This window comes from Dendropsophus ebraccatus, chromosome 11, assembly GCF_027789765.1.
Source record: "Dendropsophus ebraccatus isolate aDenEbr1 chromosome 11, aDenEbr1.pat, whole genome shotgun sequence".
Classification (NCBI taxonomy): Eukaryota; Metazoa; Chordata; class Amphibia; order Anura; family Hylidae; genus Dendropsophus; species Dendropsophus ebraccatus.
Window position 1 is genome coordinate 91840525 of NC_091464.1, and position 16684 is coordinate 91857208.

The 16684-nt window shown below is 45.3% G+C and overlaps 1 protein-coding gene across 5 annotated transcripts in view; it reads right to left on the bottom strand.

The window, feature by feature from the left end:
* Positions 1-16684, bottom strand: part of LSAMP (limbic system associated membrane protein) — a 538214-nt gene that overhangs the window by 184559 nt on the left and 336971 nt on the right. For all 5 annotated transcript variants that reach the window (XM_069946378.1, XM_069946377.1, XM_069946376.1 and 2 more), the window contains exon 3: positions 2106-2231. In XM_069946378.1, coding sequence (XP_069802479.1) covers positions 2106-2231 — 126 coding nt within the window. The remainder of the gene's footprint in view (positions 1-2105; positions 2232-16684) is intronic.

A 16684-nucleotide genomic window follows, 5' to 3' on the forward strand; every position in this document is an offset into this window, starting at 1 on the left:
GCACACAAGCTCCCCCTAATGGTGGCTGCAGGTATACAGGATTCTACTCCGGACATCAGGCAGGGCATATGGGGATCTGACCCCTCTGACCTCTAGAAAGGTAAATCAGGAAACTGATCCGCAGAAAGATGAATAAAGTCATACCAGACATTGGTCGCAGTCACATTAGGTTGTTTTAGTAAATTTCCCACTTTCACTGAACAAATCCTGAGCACAAAGAAAATCTGCAAGAGGCATCCAGAGCTGATATATAACACTGTGTACCAAATAGCCAAAGTGCTGCAAATGTCATAAAGCACATTAGTGCTCACCCCCAGGTTCACTTCATTACCATCTGACCTCCTGGTATTATACAGTTCTGGCTTATTACCGCCAGTGTCACACACAGAAATTACCGCACAGGAGAAATAATCGAGCCTTCGAAGTGCGATATTCATTTATCAGGAGCTGGATAACAATCACTTCCATAACTTCCTTGGAAGTTTTTTGAAAATCTCTTTCTAAAAAATGGCGATAAGTTCTTAAAGGAGAAGTCAGGCGAAAATTTTTATAAAAGTATTGTTTTGCCCCCGAAAAGTTATAACATGGATAACATGGTGATGTCACTTCCTGGATAACATGGTGATGTTACTTCCTGGATAACATGGTGATGTCACTTCCTGGATAACATGGTGATGTCACTTCCTGGATAACATGGTGATGTCCCGACCCAACTCCCAGAGCTGTGCGGGCTGTGGAGAGAATGATGGCATCCCTCTGCCATCATCCTCTCCAGCAGCCACAGCCCGCACAGCTCTGGGAGTCGGGCTGTGACATCACCATGTTATCCAGGAAGTGACATCACCATGTTATCCAGGAAGTGACATCACCATGTTTATCCAGGAAGTGACATCACCATGTTATCCAGGAAGTGACATCACCATGTTATCCAGGAAGTGAAGCCTTGATGCAGTAGTAAGTGCAGGGAAAAAAGCACTTTATAAGCATTTTCCGTAATAAGTGTATATTGGGGATTTGTATAACTTTTGGAGGGCAATACAATACTTAAATAAAAAAATAAAGGAGCCCTCCAGGCACAGTACATATAAAAAGCTGCTGCTCCTAGGGGGCGGAGCATGATGCAGGAATTCAAAGAACAACTGTGAGAGGATTCCTTTAAGCTCTGCATTTACAGCAGAGTGGTGGTTGGTAACCTAGACAACAAGCTGCCAACAATTGGTGGGATAGAGCAGCATTTCTAGAGGAGCAGACAAATCTGCTAAATGAATGTATGTGCAAAAATATACATCTTGATCTTAGCTGAGATGAGAATACCCCTTTAAGTGTGCCGGGACATATTTGCAGTACACTAATTGCTTTGTGGACTGAGATGATGGACAGCGAGGAAGTTCAGTGCGCTCCCCCTCATGTCTCCCTGCCCATTCTCTTGACCGCTGGGGGGCGCAGAGGGAGATGCCTAAAGATCAGAACTAGTGACATGTTACCTTTATTTTTTTTATTTTTTTTATGACAGGTTCACTTTAACTTTACCTTAAAAATAGTCACTCAGATAAGACATGCGGTATATTATATAAGTTATATGTTATATAAGGTAGGGTTCAGATACCTCCAATATATATCAGTATATAACAGTATATAGCTGGACGGCTCTACCTGAGGTGTTCAGATACCTCCAGTATATATAACAGTATATAGCAGTATATAGCAGGACGGCTCTACCTGTGGGGTTCAGATACCTCCAGTATATATAACAGTATATAGCAGTATATAGCAGGACGGCTCTACCTGTGGGGTTCAGGTACCTCCAGTATATATAACAGTATATAGCAGGACGGCTCTACCTGTGGGGTTCAGATACCTCCAGTATATATAACAGTATATAGCAGTATATAGCAGGACGGCTCTACCTGTGGGGTTCAAATACCTCCAGTATATATAACAGTATATAACAGTATATAGCAGGACGGCTCTACCTGTGGGGTTCAGATATCTCCAGAATATATAACAGTATATAGCAGTATATAGCAGGACGGCTCTACCTGTGGGGTTCAGATACCTCCAGTATATATAACAGTATATAGCAGTATATAGCAGGACGGCTCTACCTGTGGGGTTCAGATGCCTCCAGGTGATGATGGGGTCCGGGCGCCCGTTGGCGATACACACCAGAGTCACGTTGCTCCCTTCATTCACAGTGATGTCTGCCGAGATGTTGGAGATCTTTGGTGGAACTGAGGAGAGAAAAGGACAATGGAGACATTATAGTCAGGTATATATGTGTATATATATATATATATATATATATATATATATATATATATATATTATACAATATATATATATATATATATATATATATATATATATATATATATATTATATGTATTGTAATATATTGGATTGGATATCTCTAATATAAAATGGTGGTAGATGTAATTATGTTTTATGCTTGACAAAGGCTTATGGAGCTGAAACGTTCTAAGCAGACTGGCACAATAAAGAATTAAGCACCTTATGAAGAGATGCTGTCCCCCGCTCTTTTTTCTTATATATATATATATATATATATATATATATATATATGCAAAGTAGTTGTCACGGCACTCCCAATAAGGTGTAGCAAAAAAGTGTATTTATTCCAAAGAAATCAGCACAGCAAACATAATCAAGTGGCTGCCAACCACCTTATTGGGAGTGCCGTGACAACTACTTTGCATATTACTGAGAATCCTGTGGTTGGAGGACTTGTGCACTGGCACCCGCTACTTGCAACTGTGCTGCTGATTATACCTCAAGAGATATATATATATATATATATATATATATATATATATATGTATATATATGCCAAATACGTAAAAGAGGACAATGTCCATAACTGAGGAGCCATATGCCCCACCCATTTATATAGGACACGCCCCCACATACAGCAGCTGAATCATAAATAGTACATATGAGCCCCACTGTATACATATCCCAGACCAGACCCCTCTGTCTACAGACCCCAGACCAGACCCCTCTGTATACAGACCCCAGACCAGACCCCTCTGTCTACAGACCCCAGACCAGACCCCTCTGTATACAGACCCCAGACCAGACCCCTCTGTATACAGACCCCAGACCAGACCCCTCTGTATACAGATCCCAGACCAGACCCCTCTGTATACATATCCCAGACCAGACCCCTCTGTATACAGATCCCAGACCAGACCCCTCTGTATACAGATCCCAGACCAGATCCCTCTGTATACAGACCCCAGATCAGATCCCTCTGTATACAGACCCCAGATCAGATCCCTCTGTATACTGACTACAGACCAGATCCCTCTGTATACAGACTCCAGACCAGATCCCTCTGTATACAGATCCTAGACCAGATCCCTCTGTATACAGACCCCAGACCAGATCCCTCTGTATACAGACTCCAGACCAGATGCTTCAGTATACAGACTCCAGACCAGATGCTTCAGTATACAGACTCCAGACCAGATGCTTCAGTATACAGACCCCAGACCAGATCCCTCTGTATACAGACCCCAGACCAGATCCCTCTGTATACAGACCCCAGACCAGATCCCTCTGTATACAGACCCCAGACCAGATGCTTCTTTATACAGACCCCAGACCAGATGCTTCTGTGTACCGACTTTAGACCAAATGCTTCTGTATACAGACCCCAGACCGGATGCTTCTGTATACAGACCCTAGACCAGATGCTTCTGTATACAGACCCCAGACCAGATCCTTCTGTATACAGACCCCATACCAGACCCCTCTGTATACAGACTCCAGACCAGACCCCTCCGTATACAGACCCCAGACCAGACCCCTCTGTATACAGACTCCAGACCAGACCCTCCTGTACACAAAGCCCAGATAAGACCCCTCTGTATACAGACTCCAGACCAGACCCTCCTGTACACAAAGCCCAGATAAGACCCCTCTGTATACAGACCCCAGACCAGACCCCTCTGTATACAGACCCCAGACCAGATGCTTCTGTATACAGACTCCATACCAGACCCTTCTGTACACAAAGCCCAGATAAGATCCCTCTGTATACAGACTCCAGACCAGACCCCTCCGTATACAGACCCCAGACCAGACCCCTCTGTATACAGACTCCAGACCAGACCCCTCTGTATACAGACTCCAGACCAGACCCTCCTGTACACAAAGCCCAGATAAGATCCCTCTGTATACAGAACCCAGACCAGATCCCTCTGTATACAGACCCCAGACCAGACCCTCCTGTACACAAAGCCCAGATAAGATCCCTCTGTATACAGAACCCAGACCAGATCCCTCTGTATACAGACCCCAGACCAGACCCCTCTGTATACAGACCCCAGACCAGATGCTTCTGTATACAGACCCCAGACCAGACCCCTCTGTATACAGACCCCAGACCAGATGCTTCTGTATACAGACCCCAGACCAGATGCTTCTGTATACAGACCCCATACCAGATGCTTCTGTATACAGACTCCATACCAGACCCTCCTGTACACAAAGCCCAGATAAGATCCCTCTGTATACAGACCCCAGACCAGACCAGATCAGCTGTTTATAAAGTCCAGGGATTTCAGATATCGGGCAGTCCATCACCCCATTATATCTCTCTGTCACCCGGGGGTTTAGCTGGCTTCTCTAGGAGTCAGATATTAAGTATTACTATAAGTATTATGTGCACTGTGATGTGTAATGGGGGGTGTCATTTTGGTAACACTTCCTTTCCCAAAAATATTGATTTATGTTGGAAGTTTTACGTTTTCCTTGCATATTCACTCCATCTCTGTCTTCTGTCTAGTTTCTATGATACTAACGTCCATGTCAGCTCCCAACAGCGCCTCCCTACAGTACTGCTGTGGTACTACAGTTCTTCATTTTATCCATTAATGGTCTGTATTCCCCAAATATCCTCGGATCCTGGCGGCACGTGCCTCCCGGCGGCAGGTGAGCAGACACAAGGATGAATGGGAGTGATTGAGCGGCTCTGACAAGGTTATGTATTATATATGCTGGATATTAAAAGAAAACAGGAAAAGCATTGGCCAATAAATCACAGCTGGCAGGCAGGAGCGCTCGCTTTCCTGGCATTAGGGAAGCCGCTTCTTCCACTGCCGATGCCGGATATCCAGATTTGCAGGCAGGTGCGGACCCTCCACCACTAACAATATATCACCGACACTTTATAGGTGACGGGAGGGATTCTCAAACTACAGACATTTCATTACAGGAATACTCCGCTCTTACATGTTCTACTGTAAATCTACATATAAGGTTCAGTAAATCCACTACATAAAAAAATTATTTATATGCCGGAGCTGAAATCATAATACTGCTGGGTTCCTGTTACCGGAGCGCAGTGCATTATGGGAGCTGGCTGTAGCTAAAGAGTTATATATTTAAGCTGCCGGGGGCACTGTGACTACTGGGATACTGGGGGCACTGTGACTGCTGGGGATACTGGGGGCACTGTGACTGCTGGGATACTGGGGGCACTGTGACTGCTGGGGTACTGGGGGCACTGTGACTGCTGGGGTACTGGGGGCACTGTGACTGCTGGGATACTGGGGGCACTGTGACTGCTGGGGTACTGGGGGCACTGTGACTGCTGGGATACTGGGGGCACTGTGACTGCTGGGGCACTGGGGGCACTGTGACTGCTGGGGTACTGGGGGCACTGTGACTGCTGGGATACTGGGTGCACTGTGACTGCTGGGGATACTGGGGGCACTGTGACTGCTGGGGATACTGGGGGCACTGTGACTGCTGGGGATACTGGGGCACTGCAACTGCTGGGATACTGGGGGCACTGTGACTGCTGGGGATACTGGGGGCACTGTGACTGCTGGGGATACTGGGGGCACTGTGACTGCTGGGGATACTGGGGGCACTGCGACTGCTGGGGATACTGGGGGCACTGTGACTGCTGGGGATACTGGGGGCACTGTGACTGCTGGGGATACTGGGGGCACTGTGACTGCTGGGGATACTGGGGGCACTGTGACTGCTGGGGATACTGGGGGCACTGTGACTGCTGGGGATACTGGGGGCACTGTGACTGCTGGGGATACTGGGGGCACTGTGACTGCTGGAGATACTGGGGGCACTGTGACTGCTGGTGTACTGGGGGCACTGTGACTGCTGGGGATACTGGGGGCACTGTGACTGCTGGGGATACTGGGGGCACTGTGACTGCTGGGGTACTGGGGACACTGCGACTGCTGGGGATACTGGGGGCACTGTGACTGCTGGGGATACTGGGGGCACTGTGACTGCTGGGGATACTGGGGGCACTGTGACTGCTGGGGATACTGGGGGCACTGTGACTGCTGGGGATACTGGGGGCACTGTGACTGCTGGGGATACCGGGGGCACTGTGACTGCTGGGGATATAGGGGGCACTGTGACTGCTGGGGATACTGGGGGCACTGTGACTGCTGGGGATACTGGGGGCACTGTGACTGCTGGGGATACTGGGGGCACTGTGACTGCTGGGATACTGGGGGCACTGTGACTGCTGGGGATACTGGGGGCACTGTGACTGCTGGGATACCGGGGGCACTGTGACTGCTGGAGATACTGGGGACAATATTACTACTGAGGATACTGGGAGCAATATTACTACTGGAGATACTGGGGGTACTATTACTATAGGGGAAACTGGGGATACTACTACTACTGAGGATACTGGGGATACTATTACTACTGGGGATACTATTACTACTGGGGATACTATTACTACTGGGGATACTGGGAGCACTATTACTACTGGGGATACTATTACTACTGGGGATACTATTACTACTGGGGATATTGGAAGGAGTATCATCACTAGGAGTACCGAGTACTACCAGGAATACTGGGAGAAGTGTTATAATTGTAAATACTCAGCGCTCTGTCATTACTATGAATACCATTACTACTGTATATTTGCTGACACCAGACAAGGATTTGTTTAAGATTTTAGCGGCATCCTTCTTTAATGATGGGCGCCTGCTGTGTCTGATTCCGTCCCAGTTCCAGCATTTAACCTTGGAGGAGATCCCTCCGCCCGGCCATGTCCCCGCTCCTCTGGCCGCCTCTTTTCTAGATGGCTTCTCCTTCAGCGGTGGCGGCTCGGCCTCCTCTCCTGGGTCTCCAGCAAAATCATTTCTTTCATTTTGTGTCTCTCATTTTCAGTTTCTCGGTTCCAGGATCCGTGTGTAGTCAGGAATGAAACAAAATCATTTTCTGCTTTAGTTGCTGCAGAGTAAACAGAGGAGCCGCTACCTGCCTGGTGGGTTTTAATGACGCCTGTATGTTTTTTAAGAAGCTCCGCAATACACCCGCCATTATGGTAAAGACCCAGACACTAAATATTTCTTATATCGCATCCAGGGAGGATTTAATAAAACCGGCGGAAGCAAAAGAATCGAGGTTTATAGTCCTTAAAATGAAACCTAGTTAAAATGTAAATTCAAGTCAATCTCAATGCATGAAATTCTGTTCAATTTATAGAGTTATAAGGAAGGTATAGGGACAGGATGGCGTCATAGCAGCAATGTGGGGCCTATAGGGGCCCTGGTGACTCCATCATGCCTCTTGGGATGTTTTCCATCCATAAGGAAAGGGAAAGACTAGTGTGAGGCTCATCTATTGAGATAGGATCCAGTTTGTAGTCACTGGGTGTGGTGATCATGTCAGAGGGGATCCATAGGGGATAAGTAACTGATCACAAGGAGTCAGACATCTGGCGTCCCCCAAAATCTCAAGAACCCCATTAGAATGGAGTAGTGAGTCGCGCATGCTTACTGATGCCCCATTCATTCTTTATGGCAGATGGAGGTAACAGCATTGTACTCAGATGTTACTGCAGCTCCCATAGAAAATGACTGGAGTGGTGGTGTGCGGGCTGGGGTCCATGCTATCAATATCATGGGGGCCCCTGCTGTCAAACTAGTTAGCCCCTGTTCTGTGCATAGGGCATCCCTTTATCAGATGGGAGTCAGGATTGGAGATATCTCAGATCTTAGTAACGGTAGGTTATAGATCTATAATACAGTCAATATATACTGTGTATGGAGCAGGCTGAGCTATTGCTCCTTCCCAGCATTATGATAAGTTATACAATATGCGTCAGGGGTTCAATGGATTTCCACAGTCCTCCAAACCTCCAGTCCTGATCACCAGTAGCAGAAATGGAGCATTTATAGAGATGGATATACCAGCTGTAAGGACAGTATTTGCTTTTCCATAGACTATAATGGCACAAGTCACACTGGGTGGAATCCAATTCACAACAAATGGTGAGTAACTTGGTGTACAACCACTGAAAAACTGCCCAATCTAAAGGACTCCTGTGTTTCCTGGGGTAGAGAACCCAACTCCAAGCTGAAAGAGAGTAGAACATGGAGGTCACACACTGCTCTACTCCCCAATACATGTCCATAGTACAAACTCCATTAGGTGCCTTCCAAAGGGTTCCTTTCGAAAAGAAAGGAACCAATTCTTCTTGAAGACGTTGAGTTCATCCAATGGTTTCCATATCTTTCCATTGCTCCATATAGTTTGGCTCCATTTGAACACATCAAACAGCGAAAAGAACAAGAGTTTTCATGTCTCCTTTAAAAAGGTCCTCAACACCCCCCAAAGAGCGACATTAAATAAACCTGCTCATAGAAAGAAGGAATAAACGATGCCAACCCAACGTGGCAAAAAGGGAGCCTAACATTTCCATTATGCGCTCTGCGATGCCCTGCTGAGCTCGGCAATATAAAGGACACTTTTTCCTTTTCCCTAAGGAATTTCAATTATATACAGATACCGAGCATAATTACATTGTTCTCTATGCTCACCGCCCGGGGGTAAAACTGGTTTAAAATGTTCTGAATTATTCAAAATATTAACATTATTTTATATTTCCATCTCACATCATTTTCTTCTGCGCCTCTTCCCACTTTCATTGCAATATTCGATTAGCAATTTTTTTTGCTCATTCCATGAGGCTAACAGGAATAATTACTGGCAAGTCAGGATGTGTCTAAAGGCAAAGGCAACGGCGGTACGAATCAGATGGAAGGCCCGGTGGTGCAGTGTGGGTCAGCGATGCATCCCGAATGATAAAACGCACCATAGTACTGAGCACGCGACGGAAATGCCGAATGATATGGCATCTACCTAATGGGGGAAAAACACTGGTGGACTATACAAATATGATGAATGGAATAAGGTCCCATCATTACCAGTCTGGACAAGTCTAGACCTCTACCTAACCCTTGATAGGGCAAAATAGGGCAATGTATTGTTAAATGACCCATTTCCCATTTTATGGAAAAATATAGAGAACTTAGTAAGTAGTATGGGGGCAGCCAGCATTGCTCAGTGTCCCATGGCCGTTCCATTGACAATCATATCAACGGCAAAGTAGACCGTGTCAACACATTTCCATTGGATCCATCAAAAGTTATTAACAAGGGAAAACAGCACTGTGAAAAGCAAGGGGGCCTTCCACTAACAACCACATACAGGTAGTCCCATTACCACTGGGTCCATTAGGAAACACGGACTCCATGTCAGAACCTGTTGATAGCAGTAGAAAATCCCCATAGAAAACCTCTCCTGCTCTGGACAGTTCCTAACATGGACAAAGGTGGCAGCAAAGAGCACTGTGTCAGACTGGGAAGAATATACTTCCTGCAGGACATACAGCAGCTGATAAGTACTTGAAGACTGGTGATTTTTAATAGAAGTAAATAACAAATTATCAGCACTTTCTGGCACCAGTTGATTAAAAAAAAAATGTGGGTGACCAACCCCTTTAAAGAAAAAAAATACTGATTTCTTTTAGATACAGCGGTACCCTTGCCTAGTAACTGTTTCCAGTATTTGGTCAAAATAAGTGGAACAGGGAATAGCTACAAAGAGAGTCCCTGGCTCGGGAGGACCCAGGTCCTCCATCTTATTGATAACAATGCAATATTACATTTCACCTGAGGTGGCGCTGTAGGGGATTTACACACTTGCTCCCTGTTTCTATCACATATTTCAGCTACTATCTTAAGAAAACTTCTAAACCAAATGGACTGGTAAAAGTCAATGAAATGCGTCAGTGTCCGAGCTTCCAGACCTGTCCTTTCACTCAATTGCTGAAAAACTCTCCCATGGATTCTTGTGGCCGGCGAAGCCTTCAGAGACTTCAGAGACAACATAAGTCCCGATAAATGTGCTGAGTATTGGCAGCGGCAGACTTTCCGGCTGAAGTGAAGTGTGAATTGATGTCAGCGTCTCCATTAACACGTTATTCTCTACAGGAAAATCAAACTTAGTCAGAACTTGCAGACTGCTGAGCGAGCGGCATTGGCTGACCACATCAATGGAGGAACATCTGGGGCTTCTCCTGTGATGAAATCCCACATGGAGGATCAAATCCGCTTAGATTTTCAGCAGATCTAAACAGGGAAACGTATTCTAATCTTCAGAGCCCACCTGAGCAGAGTCGCTGACGCGCATCTCATTGGCCTGGTTTAGTCATTTTCACGGTTGACCCAAATGATCCACCTGCCAACACCGACTCTCTCCGCGGCTCTGCGGGAAGTTTTCGAATATTATTTATGTTTGTTTGTCTGTGGACGATTCCTTCCCATAGTCCTCGAAGAACTTGACTATCAAAACAGAGAACCAGTGCGGCAAGCAACCCTAGGTTAGAAGGTCAACTGTGGTCCAAGCATGACGTGAACGTCCACTGATGGTCACCATGTGGTCACTCATTCCATGATCTACTTAAAGGGGTAAATGTCTAAACATTTTTACTTCAAGTCAATGATTTGATGATCAAGTTGCTCAATAGAATGCTATGGGATTGATAGGAACAGATGAGTAAACGTCCGGCCAATGCTGTATCCAAACTGACGCTTATCATGGTTATATGACTGAGGGTCCCAACAATCAGACCTCCCCCCAAAAATATATCAATAAATAAATAAATCCAAAAGAAATCTGTCTCTTGTAAAAGCTACAGAAGAAAAACGACGGAAAGGTGGTCGGGGTTACCTTATCCAGGTGCAGGAGAAGGAGAGAAATCCTGGGCTGTATACCTGCAATCTATGAGTCAGTCCGTATGCTGTTCCTTTAACCAAATCTGTGGTGCAGAGCGGTGTCAATGAGGCGGGGCCTAGAGCATCTAATGCTTTAGGCCTGCAGTACTTCTCTCTCCGCCTTTGTTCTTTTTTGGCACGTCCCAGGGCTGGATCTTCAGCATGCCGAACATGAAGATCCAGCCTAGGTGTGTGCCGGAAAAAAAAGGTATTGAGAGAGGCCCTGCAGGCCTAAGGCATGGATGCTCTAGGCCCCACCTCATTGACACCATGGGATTAAAAGTTGTACTGTAGCGGTGGTTTGGGGGGGGGGGGGGGTGGTGTCGGTTAAGATTCACGTTAAAGGTAAATCAAGGCTTCTCTCTCATGTCTCACCACCTATAAATCTCAGCTGCCCCCTGTGTAAATATCAGTGCTTCTCCTGCTATATATCACAGTGCTGCAGAGTAATATCCCCCAACTTTAGCCACTATAAAACTTTACTGCTGCTGCTGTTTCTTTCCTTTTTGCTTACATAGCACAGTGCAAACCAGTTCATCAGTAACCCCTTCTCCTCCACATGCCATCTATAGTACTATCCTGTGCAAACCATCCTCCAGCACAGTGCTGGCCTCTTAGTCTAATACATCTTCTCCAACACTATATTACTGCATAGCAGAGAGGAGTATGTGCTGTGCTGCGATTGGCCAGATAAGTAAGGGAGGAAGTACCCAGCTCTGGCCCCACCCCTGAGATAGGAAGGATCAGGAATGGCTATGCACCATGGAGGGGACTCTCAGCAGTGACAGCACTGACATCACCTGTCACCACTAAAGGGTTAATCTGATAAAACCAGACAGATTTATAGAAATAATAATAATAAGATAATAATAAATGTGCCCCAGCGTTCTAGAACATTCCATCAGACCAAAGCGCACCGCAGACTCCGGCACTGAACACTATACAAAAATATCAGAACTTTTTCTAACTTCCTAAACTCCAATAGAAGCTGAGGACGGACACGTTCCATATGTCGGGACGTTAAACAAGACAAGCTGTTGAGTGAAAACAAAGAGCGATGTGCCAGAGAGGAGAAGCTGACAGATGATGTTATTTCACATTTCTGTTTTCATCTGGAAAGTGAGACGGCGTCATTTATTAGAACATTCACAACAAGATCTTAACGCCATCTGTGAATACATGGCCCAGTCCTACACAAAGTATTATTTATGTGTCTTTGCGATGAGTTCTCGATCATGTGACTGCATAATGTGGAGGAACGAGGCGACACCAGTCTGTGTTACATATCATGTGCGCTTATAGAGCGGTGGAACGTTATAGCACAGAGGAACAATGTACAGCAAGGGATCTATTATATTATAGAGCAGTAGAACATGTAATTGGTTTGCGTTCTAGAACAGATGTAGAACATGTTATATTGCAGAGGAGTAGAACATGTGATCTGTTATATTACAGAGCAGTAGAACATGTGATCTGTTATATTACATAGCAGCAGAACATGTGATCTGTTATATTACAGAGCAGCAGAACATGTGATCTGTTTATTACAGAGCAGTAGAACATGTGATCTGTTATATTACAGGGCAGTAGAACATGTGATCTGTTATATTACAGAGCAGCAGAACATGTGATCTGTTTATTACAGAGCAGTAGAACATGTGATCTGTTATATTACAGGGCAGTAGAACATGTGATCTGTTATATTACAGAGCAGCAGAACATGTGATCTGTTATATTGCAGAGGAGTAGAACATGTGATCTGTTATATTACAGGGCAGTATAACATGTGATCTGTTATATTACATAGCAGTATAACATGTGATCTGTTATATTACAGAGCAGCAGAACATGTGATCTGTTTATTACAGAGCAGCAGAACATGTGATCTGTTATATTACAGAGCAGCAGAACATGTGATCTGTTATATTACAGAGCAGCAGAACATGTGATCTGTTTATTACAGAGCAGTAGAACATGTGATCTGTTATATTACAGGGCAGTAGAACATGTGATCTGTTATATTACAGGGCAGTAGAACATGTGATCTGTTATATTACATAGCAGTATAACATTTGATCTGTTTATTACAGAGCAGTAGAACATCTGATCTGTTATATTACATAGCAGCAGGACATGTGATCTGTTATATTACAGAGCAGTAGAACATGTGATCTGTTATATTACATAGCAGCAGAACATGTGATCTGTTATATTACAGAGCAGCAGAACATGTCATCTGTTTATTACAGAGCAGTAGAACATGTGATCTGTTATATTTCAGGGCAGTAGAACATGTGATCTGTTATATTACAGAGCAGCAGAACATGTGATCCCTTTATTACAGAGCAGTAGAACATGTGATCTGTTATATTACAGAGCAGCAGAACATGTGATCTCTTTATTACAGAGCAGTAGAACATGTGATCTGTTATATTACAGGGCAGTAGAACATGTGATCTGTTTATGTCCTAGATCATGTGATTTCTTTGTGCTAGGGAGGTTCTTATATAAGAGGGGAAGGAAACATGATTGGTTTGTGTTCTAGATCATGCGACTTTATAGTCTCGGTGGAACATGTTATATTGCAGAAGAGTAGAACATGTGATCTTATAATGCAATGGGGCATTCTATATTATAAAGGAAGAGAACGTGATCTGTTTGCGCTCACAGATCATGTGATCCTATAGTGCAGTGAAAAATGTTATATTATAGAGGAATAGAACAAGTGATCAGTTTTTAATCTAGATTATGTGATATCAAGAAAGACTAGACTATTGGTTGTTTGTTTTAATTCTAGATCATGTGATGTGTGTGAAGAATTCTAGAATAAGTGATCTTTTTATGTTTGAAATCACGTGATCTTATAGTATTGTGGAACACACTATTCATATTGTACAGGAATAGAACACATGGTCACATCGTGTTCTAGATCATGAAATCTTTTGTAGTAGGATCATGAAATCTAGTGTGGTAGGACAGAATATGAGATCTTGTGATCCGTTTGTATTCTAGGTCATGAGATCTTGATCAATAATACAACATAGGACCCATCTGTTTTCTAGACCTTGTGATCTTACAGTGCGGTGGAACATGTTATCCATAGTAATAGATCATGTGATCTTCTAGTGTTTTGTAATATAAAGTAAAAGATTATGTGATCTTCCAGCGCAGTGATAGATCATGGGATCTGTTTGTATTCTAGCTCATAACCTCTTGAGGAATAATAGAACATGGGATGAGTTTATGTTTCATGCTGTGTGATCCTATAATGTGATGGCACACGTCATATAATCTGAGACTGGTTATTATTCCATGCTCTGTGTGCTTTGTCTGTACTGTAACCTGTTATATTGCGGAGGTATATGAGACATACTGGACTCTTCTATCATCCGTGAATGCACCGCGGCCTCTTCAGGTAAGCATCATTATTTATGGCTTTTCATCCAAAAAGAAGACACGACTTCTCGGTTTCTTTGAAGCAAGTCACGTAAGGAACATTCACTTCACAATACTAGAGGAGCTGGAGTCAGAGAGAATGCTGATCTGTGCTCCCGACTGCGAATGACGCTGAGAATGCTGAACGTCTGCGAGACACAGAGATCCAGAGAGATGCTGGAACATTCCACATCACAGCGGAGAACCTGAGGTGCTGAGGTTCTAGATCATGGCTTATTATGGGGGTGGAGTATATAAGGGGCCAGTGACCGGGCAGTTCTTGAAGGTGACGGTGGAAGCAAAAAATGAGCGATGATCTGAATGACTGTGACAAGATGGGAATAGTGATGTGTAGATGCCGGGGTCAGAGCATCTCCAGGGTGGCCCATCTTGTGGGGTTTTCCCAAGTATATAGTGGATAGTAGTATGGAGCGGACTTGGCGAGCTGTTTGGGTTCGGCAACACTCTCCAAACACAAATGGTTGCCATTTGACTCCCAGTGGCTCAAGAAGTTGGAGGCCACCCTAAGGAGTCCTAGAAAATATGGATACAAAGGCTGTATCCATGTTTTCCTGGCAGCTCAAGGGCAGCATCCAACTTCCCCAGTCAAATGGCAAGTGTTTGGGTTTGGGGAACATTGCTGAACTCAAAGAGTTTGCCAAGTCCACTCAACACTTGTGGTCAGTACTGACCAAAAGTTTCCAAGAAAGGAACGGGGGCTGAGAAAGGAAAATGGGGGCCAAGATTCACTCATGTGTGTCAAAAGTCTGGTTTGATTCCACAGGAAAGCAGCTGTAGAGAGGAGTCAGATCACACCGGAGCAATGGGAAGAGGAGTCTAGTCTGATGGGTCACGTTCTCCACCATATGGGGGGGGGGGGGGGGACACACACCAGGATGCACTATGGGAATAAGACAAGATGGCAACGGGACCCCCAAAAGGCAGCGAATAATGCCCGGGGGACAGACTTCAGACAAAGTTCAAGAATGAGGAATATGATAAAGAGATCAAGATGGTGATCTAAATGATTCCCCAGATCTCAGTCCCATAAATCATCTGAGGGATTTATGGTGACCACACCTCACGGAATGTGCTGCTGATACCACAGGGGGCATCACAGCGCTATAGTGTAATTGGGGACACATGATAAGGCTAAAGTGTCCGGGGAGATACATCACAGGGCTATGGGGTCCAGGGGGGCACATCACAGGGCTATGGAGTCTGGGGGGACACTTCATAGGGCTATGGGGTCTAGGGGGGCACATCACAGGGCTATGGGGTCTAGGGTGGGACATCACAGGGCTATGGAGTCTGTGGGGACACATCATAGGGCTATGGGGTCTAGGGGGCACATCACAGGGCTATGGGGTGTAGGGGGCACAACACAGGGCTATGGGGTGTAGGGAGGACACATCACAGGGCTATGGAGTCTGGGGGGACACCACAGGGCTATGGGGTGTAGGGGGGACACATCACAGGGCTATGGAGTCTGGGGGGACACATCATAGGGCTATGGCATCTGGAGGGGGGGGACTAAATACAGGGCTATAGTGTGTGGGGGGGAATACATTACGGATATGGGGTCCAGGGGGGCACATCACCGGGGTATGGGGTCTAGGGGGGCACATGAAAGAGCAATAGTGTCCGGGGAAATACATCACAGGGCTATGGAGTCTGGATGAAACTTCAAAGACATATGGAGTGTGTGGGGGGCCACATTACAGAGCTATAGGTTCTGAGGGGCACATCACAGGGCTATGGGGTCCAGGGGGGACCCATCACAGGGCTATGGGTCCGGGTCTTGGAAGGTCAGAGAAGGGGACACCACCATATAAGCCAGGTGATTTTAACATAATATCCAACCAGTTTTCTCTTTTAGCTTTAACTCTGCCGATCTCCTGACTTTGCAGGGTGTGAAGACTTTTGCAGGGCACTCTATACATAATTTATTCATTTGCACCTAATTCGATGTCTAATATGACCCCTTAGCAGAGCGGCAGATATAATGAACTCTTTCTGAACCGGAGTCTTCGGTGCCCATTTCCCTCCATCGGCTGCCAAGTACAATGCAGGCGGCTTGTAGTAAATAATTCAATTATAAACCAAAACACACTTTAATTTCACATTGCCAGAATGTACTATCATGGAGGAGCTTTGTCAGCTTTAAT